Here is a 20,221-nt window from a genome sequence, read left to right on the forward strand (position 1 = left end):
TCCAGGCCGTCGATTCGCTCCTCGCCTCGGGAGTCGTAGTGCCGGTGCCTTTTCGCCAGCGGTTTTCCGGGTTTTATTCAAACCTGTTCGTGGTTCCAAAAAAGGACGGCTCTCTCCGTCCGATTCTGGATCTCAAACGATTGAACCGCCACCTTCGGATTCAACACTTCAAAATGGAATCTCTGCGCTCGGTGATCGCGTCCATGGAGCCGGGAGAGTTTCTGTGCTCAGTGGACATTCGGGATGCGTACCTTCACATTCCTATTTGCGTGCAGCATCAGAGGTTCCTCCGATTCGCGATCAGGGAGCATCATTACCAGTTCACTGCCCTCCCCTTCGGGCTGGCATCTGCTCCCAGGGTCTTTACGAAGGTCATGGCAGCTGTCATGGCCATCCTGCGTTCAAAAGGGATTCTGGTAATCCCATACCTCGACGATCTATTGTTCCATGGCTCATCCCAGGGGGATTGCAGCCAGAGCCTCCATCTTACTCTGGACACCTTAGTTCGCCTAGGCTGGTTGATCAACTACCAGAAGTCTTCCTTGATTCCAACCCAGCGGCTGGAGTTCCTAGGCATGGAATTCGATACCTTTCGGGCTCAGGTCTTCCTTCCCAAGGAGAAGTTTCTTTCTCTTCGTCGGGGTGTCAGAGCGCTAAAGGGTCCGAGTCCTCTGTCCCTTCATCTAGCCATGAGAGTTCTGGGGAGAATGGTCGCTTCTATGGAAGCGGTCCCCTATGCTCAGTTCCACTCTCGTCCCCTCCAGCTGGCTCTTCTGTCTGCCTGGGACAGGAACCCGCTTTCCCTGGACCGTCCGTTTCGCCTCTCCCCCAGGACGAGACAGTCTCTCTCTTGGTGGACGCTGTCCACCTCCATTCTGCGCGGGAGGTCATTTTTACCCCTCCCACTGGCAGGTGATTACCACCGACGCCAGTCTCCAAGGTTGGGGAGCGGTCTTTCTCCACCTCACAGCCCAGGGCCGCTGGACTGCTCGAGAGGCGTGCCTCTCGATCAACCTCTTGGAAATCAGAGCCATCTTCCTAGCCCTCATCCGCTGGGAGTCCCTCCTTTCGGGAAAGCCGGTCCGCATTCAGTCGGACAACGCCACGGCCGTGGCATACATAAATCACCAAGGGGGGACTCGCAGCAGTCAAGTCATGGCGGAAGTAGCAAAAATTTTCCGCGGAGGGTCATGTTCCCTCTCTGTCAGCCGTCCACATCCCAGGGGTGGACAATTGGGAGGCCGACTTTCTAAGTCGCCAGGGCATCGTGGCGGGCGAGTGGTCTCTTCTTCCAGCAATCTTCAGCCAGATTTGCCAGCGGTGGGGCGTTCCAGACGTCGACTTGATGGCCTCCCGGGCAAACCACAAAGTTCCCCAGTACGTCGCCAGGTCTCGGGACCCGATGGCCGTCGGATGCGACGCGCTCGTGATCTCTTGGGCCCAGTTCCGGATGCCCTATCTGTTCCCGCCTCTCCCTCTGATCTCAAGGGTCGTAAAGAAGATCAAGTCGGAAGGGGTCCCCGTACTCTTGGTAGCTCCAGATTGGCCTCGCAGAGCCTGGTACGCAGAGCTGATAAACATGTTATCGGATGTTCCGTGGAGACTTCCGGATCTTCCGGACCTTCTTTCACAGGGGCCTCTCTCCCACCCGAATTCTCGGTCGCTGAATTTAACGGTATGGCAGTTGAGGCCGCGGTCCTGAAGAACGCGGGTTTTTCTCATAGCGTCATCCAGACTATGATAAGAGCGAGGAAACCGGCCTCATCGCGTGTCTACCACAGATGTTGGAAGGCCTTTTTCCGGTGGTGTCAGGATAACAATCTGTTTCCTATGACCTTTTCCCTTCCTTCCCTTCTCAGCTTTCTTCAAACTGGCCTAGATTCGGGTCTTTCCCTTAGCACCTTGAAGGGTCAGATCTCCGCTCTATCAATTCTTTTTCAAAGAGACCTGGCTTCCCTGCCTCAGGTGAGGACCTTCATCCAGGGGGTCGCTCATATAGCTCCTCCTTACCGGTCTCCTGTTGAGCCTTGGGATCTCAACCTCGTCTTAGATGCCCTGCAGCGGCCGCCCTTTGAACCGCTTCAGGATGTTTCCTTCTCGCTTCTATCCTGGAAGGTAGCCTTTTTGATCGCCATCACCTCCATTAGAAGGGTTTCAGAGCTGGCGGCTTTATCCTGTCGTTCTCCCTTTCTGGTCCTGCATCAAGACAAGGTGGTTCTTCGTCCGGTTCCTTCCTTCTTACCGAAAGTTGTCTCATCTTTTCATATCAACGAGGACATTGTCCTCCCGTCCTTTTGCCCTTCCCCGGTTCATCCATTGGAGAAATCCCTTCACAAGCTGGATGTGGTCAGGGCTATCCGGATTTACATTGCCAGAACTGCCTCTTTTCGTCAGGCCGATCCTCTGTTCGTCGTCTCGGATGGGCGTCGAAAGGGTCTTCCGGCCTCCAAGTCCACGATTGCTCGTTGGACTCGTTCGGCGGTTTTGGAGGCATACCGCGTCCAAGACAAACAGCCTCCTTCGGGGGTGAAGGCTCACTCTACCCGGGCAGTGGGAGCTTCCTGGGCAGTTCGTCACCAAGCTTCGGCCTCGCAGGTTTGCAAGGCCGCTACGTGGTCTTCCATGCACACCTTTGTCAAATTCTACGGGGTGCATACTCAGGCTTCCGCGGACGCGAGCCTGGGTAGGAGGATACTGCAGGCGGCGGTTTCTCACCGGCCAACCTGACTCCTCTTTTTCTGCAGAATACCCGCCCTAGGGACTGCTTTGGGACGTCCCATGGTTACCTGTGTCCCCCAATGAAGCGAGAAAGAAAGAGGGATTTTTGGTTCTTACCGTAAAATCTCTTTCTTGGAGCCTTCATTGGGGGACACAGCACCCTCCCTTGAAGTTGTACCGTGTTGGCTAACGTGCCGTTGTTGTGGGTTGGTACATAGGTTGAGTTTTATATTACCTGTTCCTACTACTGCTTTTGCACCAACTGAGTTGCCTGGTGCCTGTCGGAGGGTGTATACTGCCGGGGAGGAGTTACTTCTTCTTTATTTGCATAGTGTCAGCCTCCTAGTGACAGCAGCATACACCCATGGTTACCTGTGTCCCCCAATGAAGGCTCCAAGAAAGAGATTTTACGGTAAGAACCAAAAATCCCTCTTTTGCAATTTTCAGACTTTGAATTTTTAAACCCTTAAATCAGAGAGTGATGTCACACAAAATACTTTAATAACATTTCCCACACGCTTGCACGGTCGGAAATGGCGGACACGATGCACAAAAAAATGTTACATGGAACGTTTTTTTGTGCCGACGGTCCGCCAAAACACGATGCATCCATCGCACAACGAATGCGACGTGTGGCAATTCGTTGCAATGCGTCGCTAATGCAAGTCTATGGAGAAAAAAACGCATTCTGCGGGCAGCTTTGCAGGATGCGTTTTTCCTCCAAAACGACGCATTGCTACATGCATCACACGACGCAAGTGTGAAAGTAGCCTTACACATTTTAGCAACATTTATGAATGTTATCACTCAAGATCATCTAAACTAGTACCCTAGTGATAGTCATACAGGGCCTGGGTGGTCGTAAATTTCATAGGATTTCTGCTTTTGTTTGTCTGTTTGTAGATAATAAAAATCCAGCTCTTCTAAAGCAAGATGAGTTGGACCTCTCCTTTGAAGAATGGGATATTGCCGGTTTACCTTGGTGGTTTTTGGGGAATCTGAGAACAAATTATTGTCCCCTTGGTAATGGTTCTACCGACATCCCTTCAAACCAGGTAATATTTTGGACATTAGTGTTTTTTTTGTATGTAAATGTATTTTTAATAGATCTAAATCTGGCTTTAACCCGATTAATGGGCTTAAAGAGGCCTGATACCAGGCAGTTTTTTTGCTCCTATTTTATTCCCGCAGTTCCTCTGAGGATTGGGAGTCAATGTTTTGTTTGGTTTTTTTAGTGCGCCATACGGTTCCAGAGATGGGGATCTTTTTATTTTCTCTTTATGCTTATTACCCAGGTGGCATGGCACAGGGTAATGCACTGCAGCCTGGGAAATGGAGGGTTCACAGCTCGGCATCTTCATCTTTTGGTTGGTTAGTAATGGCGGTTACAGAGAACGTCTCCTTGAGACATTAAAGGGAATCTGTCTGTAGGTTACTGTGCACAATCCTGCTGACAGGTTCCCTTCGATAGACTTTCCAAAGCGAATATCCCCTTTTAAAGGCCCTATTACAATTAAGAGCTCAACTTTGTGTTAATGTACCCTGGATTATTCAGTCATCACTAAGATGGGGACCTTTTCTTACATACAGTATGTTTAGGCAAACGTGACTGGCCCTACCACACACAATGTGTTTAGGACTTTCTGTATGATCATGCCTTGATGAATATTACTTAATGTACTGTGACCATTTCTGTGTGTGAAGAACCTTCTCTTCCACCTTGCAGGACATAGATACAGCCCTTGTTTCCGATACCACCGATGACTTATGGTTCCTAAATGACAGTCGGTCAGATCAAATTAATGTGGAGGTGAAAGTGGAAAGTCTGGAGTCTCAAGATAGCGAGGGTGAAGATGTGAGAGATGGCGAAGGAAAGAAAGTGAGTTTTGTAGCACATGTACCCCTACATTCTTTGGCTTCCCCACGCTTGTTTTTTGCTCCACTACTTTTGAGTAGTTCTACTATGAAATGAGTCGGATCCACATCATGATTTCATTGCTGAGATTTTCAGGCATGTCTTCTGACTTTCTCAGCAGCTAAATTCTGAAATTAGGTCTGTTTAAATGATAGAAATAGCATAGCATTTAGATGGAGACTAATACAAAATCTAATTTAGGGAGATATATAAAATAAGGCAAGTGGTATAATAAACTTGACACCTTAACAGTTTTTTCATTTATTTTTTTTTTAATTTGGTCACAAACGTGTAAAAAAGAATGCATTAATTGGCATGTTTTCATGTTTTATATATTTTTTTTTCTTTCTAGATTTAGCTTTTTTTCTCGCACAACCTATTTTTAGAAATCCCTTCAATGCTTCCAAAAGGAGTCTCTTTATAAAGTTTCATAATTCCTTCCCTTATCTAAGTTCTTATTTGTAATAACTAGCAATTGCAGGTACACACCAGGCATGAGTTGTGCTTGTTCTTTGTGCTCTTCAGGTGATCGAGCTGACAATTTATGGAGATGATTTAGAGGACACACAAAGCCTGAGTGATGATACGGATACAGAAATCACATCTGAGGTTTGGCCTGTTTACATTCGCTTTCTGATGAGGAAAAATGGGACCATGTCACATCTGTCCACAGGTCATGAGTGGTATTGTAGCTCAGCTGGGTTTTCTCATTGCACCTGAGCTGCAATAAGACACAACCTGTGGACTGTTGTGCTGTTTTTAGCAGCCATGTTTTTGGACAGCCATTTAATGATCTAATGGATAAGTTCTCACCTTATTTTTGTCTCTCTTCAGGACTGCTGGCAGTGTACCAGTTGCCATAAGTTTAATTCCCCTGCGAAACGCTACTGCTTCCGCTGCTGGGCTTTACGCAAGGATTGGTATGCAGACTGTCCGCCTCTCACTCATACCCTCTCTACACCTACTCTGCCAGCAAAAGCAAATTCCCTGGAAATGAACAATGGAATTGACATTCCTGACTGCCGCAGAACAGTTTCTGCCCCCATGGTGCGAGTGAGAAGCAGTGATAACAAATCTCAGGTTCCTTTCTTGGAGCCTTTAGACCTGGCATCAAATGTCAGAACATTTTCGGACAGCTCAGAACTTCTTCTTGCCTCCGAGGAAGCGTCACTGGACTCTACTCGTCCTTTATTAGAATCTTGCAAGCTGTGCCACCGGCGCCCACGTAATGGCAATGTAGTTCATGGGCGTACAGCCCACTTGGTGACATGTTTTCGGTGTGCACGCAATCTTAAGAAGACTCGGAAGGGATGTCCAGTTTGCCAGAAACCCATACAGATGGTGGTAAAAACATACATGGCGTAGCATAGGATGAGCCTCAGAGATGTCTTGTTTTTCTTGAGCACTTTTTTGTCCAAAGGAGACCTGGGTGGCTATGTTTTTCCCTTATTCCAGTCTCCATAACTGACCATGCTTTATCACTGCCATGATATATTGAGGTGCTTTCTGTTGGCTGCCGCTTTTTTGAGTCACCACTGTGAGCAGAAAGTAAAACTTTTGCTGAGAATATTTATAAAGATATAAGAATATATATATAAAGGAGAAAGATATATCTATTTATACCTGGACGTTGGTCTTTACAGTTTGATGTTCCTGGAATCCATGTTCACAAGCTCATTCCGGACAGTATTTTCATGTCTGTCACAATGCAACTATAGTCATCAATGCATCTTCTAAGGGTTAACTCATTCTTTTTGTTTTATATTGTTTTGGTTTTTTTTCACTTTAACAATGAAGAATTTTTTTAAGAAATGTTGTCTGACAAACCTACAGCTCACCTGTATCTTCAGAGCATGTTTTTCTTTTTTTTTTTTTTTTTTTTGTTAAATCTATTGTATTGATACTGATTTTTGCCAGTGTGTTGCCTTACATGCAGCTTTAGAGTGAAAAACGATTGTCAAACCCAGTGCGATTTTTATTTTTTTGTGCACCTCTGAAAGCAAGCAAATGGTACTTCTTTAAAACATGTTATAGTGTATTTAGTTATGGAATAAGAGCCACCTGACTTGTTCTAGCACCATACATTTCTTTTAAAACAAAAAATATATTGCAAAACTTAGAAGCTTCTGAAATACAATAGATGGCCAAATCTTTCCCCTATCTGCCAAGTCTTCCTATCCTTTCAGAAACATGCTGTCAGACTTCTCTGACAGTGGCTTATCTTGCCTAGAGCAAAAGTAGTGGCCGTCACGTGTTGATCATCCCGTGACATCTTTTGGGGAAGAGTCAAAAAGCTTCAATATTAGTCTGTGTATAGGGGTATATTGGCTATTGCTTCTAACCCATACTCATGCATAAATCCCAGACATGGAGGCTTGGGATGCACCATACACATTAGTCTTCTGATCCAGCTAAAAAGCGGGTCTGTGCAGTGTGATTCCATTTGTGGTATCGAAACTTCTCCATGCATGTTAGTCAACTGGACCTTCCGGCCATAGTGCGTGGGGTCTCCCGACTCTCCCTGCAGATTATGTTGGGGGAGAGAAGGATCGGCCACTTAAATTGAAATGCCCAACCTTTTTCCTAACTGCTTGAAAGGTCATCGATAACAGGGGTTTTGTGCACTCTGAGCCTCACAGCTGTGTGTGTGCGTAAATGAGGACACATTTTCTTCAGCTAGTTCGGCTGTAAGCAGTCGGAGCTGTATGATCAGCCTTGGTTACCATGTACTTTATTTCCCTATGCAGGTTTATGGAAAATGGCTCTTAAGGCCAAATGGCTTATCACATGTGCGGGGGGGAAATGGCCAGACAGGGTGAACCATTTAGATTTGCTACCAGTACATGATCACTCTCTGCGCCTTTGTTCTCTCATTGTCTTGTTAATTTTGTTACCAGTATTGTAATTGTACAATTAAAGTTGTGGCAGGGGTGGTATGTTGCGCTACTTACATGTGTAATCTTAATCGGTCATATCAGACAGTGGGGAAAAAATAATTGCTAAGTTTTGCTTATAATGTAGTTGGATTCTGTTGTGTTCGTATGATAGGGTGTCGTGACGACCCCATTTACTATTCTAACCTGTCAATTAGATAAGTTACTTGAAGACTTGTAGAAACAGCCTCTTTAATCCATCAGACTAAAGACTGGGTTTTAAATTATATATGTGAATCGGAGGGAAGAATTTTGCGTGCCTCCAGAGGTTTGTTAAAAAAAATTTTTTGTGAATGTAACTTAAAGTTGTTGTCTACTACTTGGACAGCTTCTTCTCATACTCCTCGCGTTGCCCCCATAAAATACAGCTTCTACTCTTCTTCCATGCCGGCGCCATTCCTGCAGTGTCGGCGCTCCTTCCCCCAGGGCTCCCATGCTGTTATGACACGTGACACCGCCACCCAATTGGCACTGGCTCACTGTCCCCACATCCTGCCAAATTGAGCAGGAAGAGGAAGTCCCAGATCAGCTGCAGCCCGAAATTCCTCTTCATGTTCAATTTGTCCGGAGGCAGAGACTGTAACACCAGCGCTCATTGGACGTCTGCATCACGTGTCCTAACCGCATGGAAATGCTGGCCCTTGAGGGGAGTATAAGCTTTATTATTTTATGGGGGCCAAACATATTGATCAATATGGGGGGTCTCCTAGTAGTGGACAACCCCTTTAAGACCTGAGAAAGCATATCTTGCAATTGATCTTGTGATGTGCCATATACAACAAACCTAATGGCTTGTTCATATTTAGGTTTTTGTCAATGTATGCAAGTGGAGATGACGCCTATTTGCACTATATGGTCGTTCAGTAGCAATTAATCTGCGTTTGTTGATCTTGGTAAAATATGGGCTATTTATGGCTAATTATCCTTTTGGTATTTCGTTAACTATTCTAGAAAAATTAAAGTATTTTCCAATGTTTTGTTTGTTGCATCTATTTATTTTAAGTAAAATCCTGAATGAAAGTTAATGATCGAAATGTTGACACTTACAAATATACAGAATGACAAATATACAGAATGACAAATATACAGAATGACAAGGGGATTGTGACCGTTGTTTGATGTACAATACATTGCCTGGATTTTCTGGCTGCTCGGTCAGATTGCTGGGCTGGACTATTTCAGCCACATCCTTTTAGCTTGCATCCACGTGATTTTCATAAGCAAATTTCCAGTCTTGTATAGATAGCCACAACTCCAACTCCACAGCCCTGATTAACACCTTCAGTGCAAATTCACGAGCATGTACATCAGGGGATTCAGCACATTCCGCTGTACATGATTATGAAAAGGTCACAGTGCGATTTTGACAACATGATTTAAACTGGTTTCTCTTGCACTGGAGACATGCAGCTAGCTGGCCCAGAAGCAATAGACTTTGGTCTTGCCTGGCTCTCGCTGTGATTGTTCCGTGATTAAAGGGAACCTGTCACCCCCAAAATCGAAGATGAGCTAAGCCCACCTCCATCAGGGACTTATCTACAGCATTCTGGAATGCTGTAGATAAGTCCCCGATGTATCCTGAAAGATGAGAAAAAGAGGTTAGATTATACTCACCCAGGGGCGGTCCCGCTGCGGTTTGGACTGATGGGCGTCGCGGTCCTCTTACCTTTCCCGGCACCTGCGCACTGCAGTACTTTGCTCTGCCCTCAACAGGGCAGACAAAGTACACCTGTGCCGGAGCCGCAGCGTGAAGACAAGAAGAGGATGTGATCCTATGAAGATAGGAGGCCCTGGACCGCGACGCCCATGGGATCGGACCACCCGCCCAGGTGAGTATAATTAAACCTCTTTTTCTAATCTTTCAGGATACATCGGGGGCTTAGGCTTCTTTCACACTTGCGTCGGTACGCGGCCATCGCTAAGCGTTGGCGCGACTGAGGTTGTGAAAATTCGGCACAACGTGGGCAGCGGATGCAGTTTTTCAACGCATCCGCTGCCCATTCTAAAGTCCCAGGGAGGAGGGGGCGGAGTTCCACCCGCGCATGCTAGGTAGGAAATGCAGGATCCGACGTACAAAAAACGTTCCCTTGAACTTTTTTCGTGACGACGGTCCGCCAAAACACAACGCATCCCGTGCACGACAGACGCGACGTATGGCCATGCGTCGCGATCTGTCAACAATACAAGTCTATGGGAAAAAATGCATCCTGCGGGCACATTTGCAAGATGCGTTTTTTTCCCAAAACGACGCATTGCGACGGAGGCCAAACGATGCAAGTGTGAAAGTAGCCTTATCTATAGCATTACAGAATGCTGTAGATGAGCCCTTGATGCTGGTGGGCTTAACTTGTCTTCGATTTTGGGGGTGACAGGTTCCCTTTAAAGACAGACCAGTGGTAGTGAAGCAGGCTGGTATAGTCTGCTGTCACAGACCACATCAGAGCTGGCTGTCAGATAGTACAGTGGGTGTTTTGTCACCATCTGTGTCATCACTAGGGATGAGTGGACCCATGGAAGGTTGGGTTCGAACAAACTTTAGTCCAAAGTTCAGCTCTGGTACTAGAACTGTACCCGAACTTTAACCAGAACACCAATGGGGACCTGAACTATGGTATTGCAAAATGGTATAAGTGCTAGGGGGCTGCCAAAGGAAGCAGAGTACCATCACAGAATATCAGTGATCGGGGGAAGCTTCGATCTCTAGTCCCAGCTGCTTTGTCTGCTACTAACATTCCTTTTCAAGCTCTGAAAATATACATTGTAGGTCGTTAAGGGGTTAAACATGGATGTAGTGTTACAGCTGTCTTAAGTGTTTTGCCTCGCTAAAAAGAAAAAAAAATACCGGTATACTTTTATTTTTTTTTCTTTATTCTTTTGAGTTCTGATGTGTCCCTTCTGAGAAATCTAGCATTGAGTTTATATACAAATCGTACTGGAAGGGGACTGGGGAGGTATTACTGAACATTAACACACCCCAGTGCACCTCCAGCAGCAGAGCCAATTCTTCTTTTTTTTTTTTTTCTCTTGTGTAAACGGCATCAGTGCTCAAACTCTGTAGTGGTTGGATAGAAAGTAAATCTGTGTAAAATCCAGAGCTGTAGCAGCAGAGGGGATCTACTTCATATCAATGCCAATGGTTTTGGAAGGAATTGAGGCACAGTTGGTGGTGTAGTACAATTCAGGAAGTGGCATAAGTATCTGTTATCTATTGTATGCTTACTGGAATTCCTCCCTTTTCAAGCAGGAGCAATTCAGTAATTTGCAAAAAAACAAGCAAAGTTTTAGGCTATAAAATGAGAATCCAATATTTCCTAATGTATTACCCCTCTATAAACCACTTGTGAGGCTGCAACTAAAATATGGGATCTAGTTTGGGGCTGCACATTTAACCCCTTCACGCTGCAGCCCTTTTTCGTTTTTGTGTTTGTTTTTCGCTCCCCTCCTTCCCAGAGCCATAATGTTTTTTTATTTTTCCGTCAATATGGTCATGTGAAGGCTTATTTTTTGCGGGACGAGTTGTACTTTTGAACGACACCATTGGTTTTACCATGTCTTGCACTAGAAAATGGGGAAAAAATTCCAAGTGCGGTGAAATTGCAAAAAAAAGTGCAATCCCACACTTTTTTTTTTGTTTGGCTTTTTTGCTAGGTTCACTAAATGCTAAAACTGACCTGCCATTATGATTCTCCAGGTCATTACGAGTTCATAGACACCTAACATGTCTAGGTTATTTTTTTTTTTATCTAAGTGGTGAAAAAAAAATTAAAAACTTTGCTAAAAAAAAAAAAAATTGCGCCATATTCCGATACCCATAGCATCTCTATTTTTTTGTGATCTGGGGTCGGGTGAGGGCTTATTTTTGTGTGCCGAGCTGCTGTTTTTATTGATGCCATGCCATTGTGCAGATGTTTTTTTGATCGCCCGTTATTGCACTTTAATGCAATGTCGCGGCGACCAAAATGTAATTCTGGCCTTTTGTTTTTTTTTGTTTTTTTTTCTCGCTATGCTGTTTAGCGATCAGGTTAATGCTTTTTTTTTTATTGATTGGGTGATTCTGAACGCGGCGATACCAAATATGTGTATGTTTGATTTGTTTTAATTTTATTTTGGATGGGGCAAAAGGGGGATGATTTAAACTAATATATATATATATATATATTTTACTTTTTTAATCTTTTGTAAAACTTTTTTTTTACTTTTGCCATGCTTCAATAGCCTCCATGGGAGGCTAGAAGCTGGCACAACTCGATCTGCTCAGCTACATAGCAGCGATCATCAGATCGCTGCTATGTAGCTGAATTGGTGGCGCTCAGCAGGCCAGCATCAGTAACCATAGAGTTCTCAAGGACCTCTATGGTTACTGTCCTGACGCATCGCTCACCCCCGATCATATGACGGGGGTCGGTGATGCGCTCATTTCCGGAAGCGGTAGTTAAATGCCGCTGTCAGTGTTTTACAGCGGCATTTAACAGGTTAATAGCGGCTGGTGGATCGCAATTCCACCTGCCGCTATTGTCATGCTGTACATAACAGCTGACATGTTGCGACTTTGTTGTGGGCTCAGCGCCGGAGCTCACATCAAAGGGGGAGACACGACATGCGCCATACTACTACAGCGCATGTCGTGAAGGGGGGTTAAAGAGGTACGCCGAGGAGATAAAAAAAAAAAGAAAGAAACAAACAATTAGAATAACATGAATAGTGTTTCCCATCCTCACAGTACCTGTAATTCATTATGACACTGAAGCTGCTCCTTGGTGCTCTCCCCACATTCTGGGACATAATCTCACACATCAGGGAGTTGTGGCCTTCTCCTGGTAGCTACCAGCCACTTGGCAATCTCCTTCCCTGTGGTCCTAGATCAGGGAGCAGGCCATGTCTCCTGATCTAGAACTGAATAGAAGATTATCAAGAGGCTGGCAGCTACTAGCTGCCAGGAACAGGCCACCCCCTGTGTGCACCATGGTCTTGGACTGAATAGAAGCAGATGTTATCAGGGGTCTGGTAGCTATTAGCAGGTGAGAGGAGGCTACACCCCCTGATGTGTGATGTGATTTCCCTGAAGGAAGGGGGGGCAACACCAAGACTAGCTCCAGCCTCACACTAAACTACAGGTACTGTGAGGATGGGAAACTACACTATTCATGTTAATAGTTTATGAAGGCATGGCTATTAGAATAATTTTTTGTCTCCCTGGAGTACCCTTTTAACTTCCCAATATATATATTTTTTTTAATCGGTTGAAAGCTAGATGAGCAGACGGATGCATTTAGATATACTGTATGGCGTCACAAAGGTCATGAGTGCAAACAAAAATTGCTTGATGCCTACAGTTGTGCTCAAAAGTTTACATACCCTGGCAGACTTTTAACTTTCTTGGCCATTTTTCAGAGAATATGAATTATAACACCAAAACTTTTTCTCCACTCATGGTTTGTGGTTGGGTGAAGCCATTTATTGTCAAACTACTGTGTGTTCTCTTTTTAAATCATAATGACAGCCCAAAACATCCAAGTGACCCTGATCAAAGGTCACATACCCTGGTAATTTTGGCCTGATAACATGCACAGAAGTTGACACAAATGGGTTTGAATGAAAATGTGTGCAAACTGTAAAGCGCTGCAGAATATGTTGGCGCTATATAAAAATAAAGATTATTGTTAATGGCTACTAAAGGTAACATCCTCACCTGTGACCTGTTTGCTTGTAATTAGTGTGTGTGCATAAACGTTAAATGAGTTTCTGGGGTCAGGGGCTCGGTAAACACAAAACTGCGGTCGGGTAGACCAACAAAAATTTTGTTTTACGTGACTCTCTGAACACTAGCGGTGTGGGTGTTTCAAGATGCACAATAAGGAGGCACTTGAAGAAAAATGAGCTGCATGATCAAGTCACCAGAAGAAAACTATTACTGTGCAAATGCCACAACGCATCTCGCCTACAATACACAAAACAGCGCACAGGCAAGCATCAAATCGTCTGGAACAAGGTGATTTGTGTGGTGAGGCCAAAATGTTACTTTTTGGCTACAACCATAAACATTACATTTGGAGAGAGGTCAACAAGGCCTATGATGAAAGGAACACCATTCACACTGTAAAGCACAGAGGTGGATCGCTGATGTTTTGGGAATGTGTGAGCTACAACGGCACAGGAAACTTGTTCAAGGTTGTAGGAAATGTTAATGCAGTATGTTATCAGCAAATCCTGGAGGCATATTTGCACTCATCAGCCCGGAAGCTGCTCATGGGACGTACTTGGATGTTCCAACATGACAACGATCCAAAACACATGGGCAAGTTGGCCTGTCATTGGCTACAGCAGAACAAAGTGAAGGTTCTGGAGTGGCCATCTCAGTCTCCTGACCTCAGTATCGCTGAGCCACTCTGGGGAGAGCTCAAGCGCGCAGTTCATGCTAGACAGACCACAAATTTACAGGAACTGGAGGCTTTTTGCCAAGAAAAGTGAGCAGCTTTACCATCTGAGAAAATAAAGAACCTCATCCACAACTACCACAAAAGACTTCAAGCTGTCATTGATGTTAGAGGGGGCTAGACACGGTATTAAGAAATGGGGTATGTAAACTTTTGATCAGGGTCATTTGGATGTTTTGGGCTGTCATTATGATTTAAAAAGAGAAAACACAGTAGTTTGACAATAAATGGCTTCACCCAACCACTAACCATGAGTGGAGAAAAACTTTTGGTGTTATCATTCACATTCTCTGAAAAAAAGACCAAGAAAGCAAAAATTCTGCAGGGGTATGTAAACTTTTGAGCACAACTGTATAGTGAAGCGTGATGGCAGCGTCCTTATATGGGGCTGCATGAGTGGTTCTGGTGTTGGGAGCTACGTTTTATTGATGGCATCATGAATTTACAGATGGACTATTCTATACTGAAATAAGATGCTACCATCACTCCTTGCCCTTGGTACATATGCACTTTTTGCAACATGTCAATGATCAAAAACACATCTGTTTTATTTCTCAAGAGCGGGATGAAAGTGATTTTGTGGGCAAATATGTCTCCTGATCAGAATTTCCCATAAGTGATGAATTGGGTTCAGAAGAGACAAGTTGAAGCATCATCCAGGCTCTAAAAGAAGTCGCTCTTGAAGAATGGAAAACGATAGATGTTGTTAAATGTTCTATGAAACTCAGTCTTGTCAAAATGTTGGAAATTGTTCTTGTGTTCAGTGAGATATAGATTGAAATCTTAGTCCCATGTACACACACGTCCAGAACAGTTGGGCACTGAAACATATTTTGGCGTTTTAGCAGTTTACCAAAACATATTCAAGATGCAGTTATATAATCAATATTGGCTTAAAGTGCAGACTCTCCGCTTTAACTAGAGGCTATTCACATTCTAATTAGTAAGGGTTTAGGAATTAACATGCTTACGATGTGGTTGCCTCTTTTGCAAGGGATTGGATAACTGCTCTTTAATGGGCGGCCTGGGATTTTCCCTAATCCATAATCAATTAAGCAGGTAAAAGGTCTGGCACTGATTCTAGGTGTTGCATTTGGACACTGTTCCTGTGAACAAATAATGTGGTCAAAGGAGTTCTCAATGTAAGACAAAGAGACAATCTGTAGGCTGAAAAGAAAAAATATCAATGAAAAAGCAGAAAGATTAAAAGTGGCAAAATCAACAGTTTTGCACACTCTACGGCAAAAAAAGTGCACTGGTGAGCATCGGAACTCAGAAAGGCCTGAATATTGTTGGAAGAAGACAGTGGTGGATGATCGCAGAATCCTTTCTATGGTGAAGAAAAACCCCTTCACAATATCCACCCAGGTGAAAAGCAACCCAAGAAGTAGGTGTTTCTGTATCTAAGTCTAACATAAAGAGACTTCATCAGAACATACACAGAGAGTTCACCACAAGTTGCAAACCATTAATTAGCCTTAGAAATATGCCAAATTAGCCAAAACATCTAAAGAAGCCATCCCAGTTTTGGAAAATCATTCTGTACACCGATGAAACAAAGATCAACCTGTATGAAAATGATGGGAAAAAGAAAACCTGGAGAAGGCATGGAACGGCTCATGATCCAGTGCACACCAAATCCTCTGTAAAACATAGTGGAGGCAGTGTGATGGCTTGGGCATGCATGGCTTCCAATCGCACTGGGTCTCTAGTGTTTATTGATGATGTGACTGAAGACCGAAGCAGCTGGATGAATTCTAAAGTATACAGGGCAATAATTTCTGCTCAGATTCAACCAAATGCAGCAAAGTTAATTTGACGAAGCTTCACAGTACAGAAGGGACAATGACCCAAAACATACTCTGATTTTTATTTTTTTTTTAAGGCAAAGAAGTGGAATATTCTTTAGGGGCCAAGTCAATCGCCAGATCTCAACCCTATCGAACAGCATTTCACATGCTTAAGACAAAAATGAAAGCAGAAAGACCAACAAACAAGCAACAACTGAAGTCAGCTGAAGTAACGGCCCGGCAAAGCATCACAGAGGAGAAACCCAGCATTTGGTGACGTCCATGGCTTCCAGAATTCAGGTAGTCATTGCCTGCAAAGGATTCTCTACAAAGTATTAAAAACGGACATTTTATTTATGGTAAAGGTAATTTGTCCAATTACCTTTAAGCCCCTGAAATTAAGATTTGCAGAACAATGGTTGCAATTCCTAAACGTTTCCCGGAATATTTTTGTTCAAACCCCTTTAATGAAACCTTAAAATCTACACTTCAATTGCATGTCAGTTGTTTCATTTTACATCCAAACTAGTGGCATAAAGAACCCAAATCACGAAGATTGATTTTTTTAACTGTATATACTCTTCCCAGTATTGAAATTGCAAACCAAGAAGGAAAAGTGTTGGAGTTATGGAGATTACAGGATTAATAATCACGTTAGTAATATACAAATGATGAAAAAGTGGAAACCAAAATGTCAAAACATCTCGATTTTTACAGTATTGAGTATGATTGCATGCACAGAAATACACAATAATATCCCGATTCTCCCCGTATATAAAAATGCCCCCTGATTCCATCTCTATATATAAAAATGTCCCTTGATTTACGCCCATTTATATTGATGACAGGAAATCAAATGTGTCTTCGTTATGAACTCTACAGACAAGTTGTGGCTGGAAAAAGTTGGCGGTCTAAGCAGATGGAAGAGGTGGGAAAAATGAACAACTCTGAGAAAGGACCTCCTCTATAAGTCACTAATTAGTGATGAGCGAATATACTCGTTACTCGAGATTTCCCGAGCACACTGGGTGTCCTCCGAGTATTTTTTAGTGCTCGTAAATTTAGTTTTTCTTGCCACAGCTGAATGATTTACATCTGTTAGCCAGCATAAGTACATGTGGGGATTCCCTAGCAACCAGGCAACCCCCACATGTACTTATGCTGGCTAACAGATGTAAATCATTCAGCTGCGGCAATAAAAACTAAGTTTCTGAGCACTAAAAAATACTCGGAGGACACCCGAGTGTGCTCGGGTAATCTCAAGTAATGAGTATATTCGCTCATCACTAGTCACTATATATAAGTGTACTGTTAGTCATACAGTGACTATACAGGTACATAGGAGTCCTGAAGAACATAAAAATGCTAATATTATTCTTGGTCCTTGTATAGTAAATTTTACTTAGTAATAGTATTATCTGCTGAGCTCCCACTACACACACTATAATTGGGGAGCTCCTCCATATGTTAGTGGTTACTCATAGGGGCCCACTAAGACGTGTATCACCTCCCCCAATGTTAAACCCCTAGCAACTCCTCTGATGGTTATATATAAATATACAAACTCTATACACATGCATATCTATATACATCTATATATAGATACATACACATATATATATATAGATAAATACACATACTATTCACATGCATAAACACAGGATGAACTTGACACTTGGTCATGTCCTTGTCCACCATGCATTTGCCTCCTTGCCGTATTCTCAGCAGCCTCTGCCTCTTCCAATCAGTGGTGTAAGGCAGCATGGGGGCACATTTAAGGACCTTGTTCACATTAGGCTGGGGAGAGAAGGATCTGGCTTTCTGAATGTCTATACGTGATCATTTTTGGTTCTGCAATGAGATAAGCCACTGCCAAAGAAGTCTGGCAGCAGCCGTCTAGGAAACAGAAATGTTCAGCCAAGCCGAATGTTCCTGTGTATGGGGGAGTCAGTAGAGCTGGCTGTTGGCCGACAGCTATCTCATTGGTTTGAGGGACTTTAATAATGGTGCAGCCATGTCTGTTTTCTGAAGGTATCCTTTGGTTTTAGTAGAAACTGTCCTAGACACATTATCTGAAGGAACTCTTCCTGTGCTTCCTGGACTTTGTTACAGACTTATCAAACAAATCATCTGATTTTGAGGACAATCTTCAGCTAAGTAAAATATTGATGTCAAATTACCTTACTAATACTCCTGATGAACTTGTTAAAGGTGAAACGCGTTGAGTTATGTGATAGTGATAATGATATACGAGAGTCACGCGGTAAGAGAGTATTGATTATGTATGAGCAACATGTTAACAAGAGCATGAAAGTAATAAGTCTCTATGGTGAAATGCATTTATCATTTTGCCTGATTCCAGTAACAATGACGATATATTGATAAGAGCATTATGGTAACCAGCTTGAGATTATGATATGCGTTCTTTATACTTGATCTTTTTGCAATCTAATTCCCTATGGTCTTTTGTCAGACAATGTGTTTGCCTGCATTATTAGTATATGTATCTGCCCCTTTGTGAGTTTTTTTTTTTTTTTTAAATGGTTATGGCAGCTATAATATTACTTGAATAAGCACTTGGCACATTATCGGTTGGTACATTGGTTTGACATTGGGTAGCATATTATAGGTGTATCATTGACTCCGTTTGTCCTTTCTGAATATTAGGACTTAGAAGGGCCAGGGGGTCAGTCGTCGGAGAGTGCGGGCACCATTTGCACAAGGTTGTAGGATGCTGACCTCTCCTGCAAGGCAGGAATGTGGTAGTACCTCATTAGGGTGAGACAGCCCCCTGCCATTCTTAATTTCGTTCGGATTTATATTTGACATTAATCAGCATGACCAGTTCATATATATTGATTTTGGAGATGGCATCCCTAAAGTTAAAGATGGTATCCTCATTATTAATTTTTTGGACTTGGCACTTTTTTAGTACACTGGTGTGTTATTTGGTATTTAGTATGAGTTTGTTGATTTTTTTACCCTGAGAATTATGGCCAAGAGGGCTACCTGCCAGTGAACGGGGGCACAATTTACTCAGTCCTTTAGAGTACAGACCTCTGTGTCAAGGCAGGGTGATGACAGTGATTCAACAGGGCGAGACATGGTCCACCTGTTATTATTATCCTGGGCTAAGTTATTTGGGTATGGTTCTAATTTCTATTGTCTGTTTTTCAATTACTAATAAAAGTTATATTTTTAATATATCTTGCAAGTGCAGAGTTTACGGTAAAATAGAGACAGCCCTAGGGTAATTTGGGGTCGCAGAGGGAAAGCGGTGACAGATTAGTGAATGAGCTACTGCAGAACGTTCTGCCTCACAGTAGGCTCACACTTACTGATCTGTAGATATTACTTTTCATCAGTCATTTCATTATCACAGGATTAAAATTGTGAGATCACCTAAATATAGATAACAAAGGAAAAAATCATTCAGCATAATCACAACTCAACCTCTCTGCATAATGATCTCTGCACAGATCACAGGGCCTGCCTAGAAAACTCTCCATCAGAAGTAAATCTTCAGGCTATAGTTTCCTTTGTAGATGTAGGTGCTGTAAAATATGTAACTGAATACTGTTAAAAGCCGCTCAAGCTGGTTGCCAAAAAAAATAGTGTATCAGAATCTTATTCTAATTAGATAATGGGTTTGTCCACTACTAGGTCAACCCCAATCCGCTAAAAAATTGGATTGCACTCTGATCAATGTTGCTCAATGAGGCAGTACACATCTGTGTATCCGAAATCTGATGGGTGTGAGAAAAAAAAACGGATGACATACAGTCCATCAGTATGGCATTCAATTTTTACTGATAGATTGAGCATTGCAGCTTTAAGTCTCCTCATCACGGCATAACTAACATGTCACTCTCCGCAAGGAGAAATGATACTTCTTGGTTTCTGATACATTGCAATTCTTTAAGATGGGAAACTGTAATTGTTCCATTAAATGCTTAATACCTGCCAAGTAAAAAAAAAAATGGTTTGCACACTGACAGCACATAGATAACCAGGGAGAAAAAAATTGTCCTAATCTCCTGGACTGATCTATTTTTATACGCTAGTGTGAGTGAACCCTTAGGCCGGCCTCACACTTGGCGTAAGACAATACGCCACGTATTATACGTCCGTACTACGGCCGTAATACGGAGAAATGTTCCCAAAATAGTGATCCGTAGTCAGGGTGTGTCAGCGTATTTTGCGCATGGCATCCTCCGTATGTAATCCGTAAGGCATCCGTACTGCGAGATTTTCGCGCAGGCTTGCAAAACCGACATCTAATGGATTTATGTGCTCAAATGTTCGGGAAAACATATATACAGTATATATATATATATATATATATATATATATATATATATATATATATATATATATATATATATATATATATATATATATATATATATATATATATATATATATATATAT

At 43.1% G+C, this 20,221-nt stretch overlaps 1 protein-coding gene across 1 annotated transcript in view; it reads left to right on the forward strand.

Moving 5' to 3' along the window:
* Nucleotides 1-8,540, forward strand: part of MDM4 (MDM4 regulator of p53) — a 49,376-nt gene extending 40,836 nt beyond the window's left edge. The window contains exons 8-11 of the mRNA XM_077295053.1: nt 3,622-3,773; nt 4,445-4,597; nt 5,159-5,242; nt 5,468-8,540. Of these exons, the coding sequence (XP_077151168.1) occupies nt 3,622-3,773; nt 4,445-4,597; nt 5,159-5,242; nt 5,468-5,998 (920 nt within the window). The 3' untranslated portion in view covers nt 5,999-8,540. The remainder of the gene's footprint in view (nt 1-3,621; nt 3,774-4,444; nt 4,598-5,158; nt 5,243-5,467) is intronic.
* Nucleotides 8,541-20,221: the final 11,681 nt, after the last annotated feature.

This window comes from Ranitomeya variabilis, chromosome 3, assembly GCF_051348905.1.
Source record: "Ranitomeya variabilis isolate aRanVar5 chromosome 3, aRanVar5.hap1, whole genome shotgun sequence".
Taxonomy (NCBI): Eukaryota; Metazoa; Chordata; class Amphibia; order Anura; family Dendrobatidae; genus Ranitomeya; species Ranitomeya variabilis.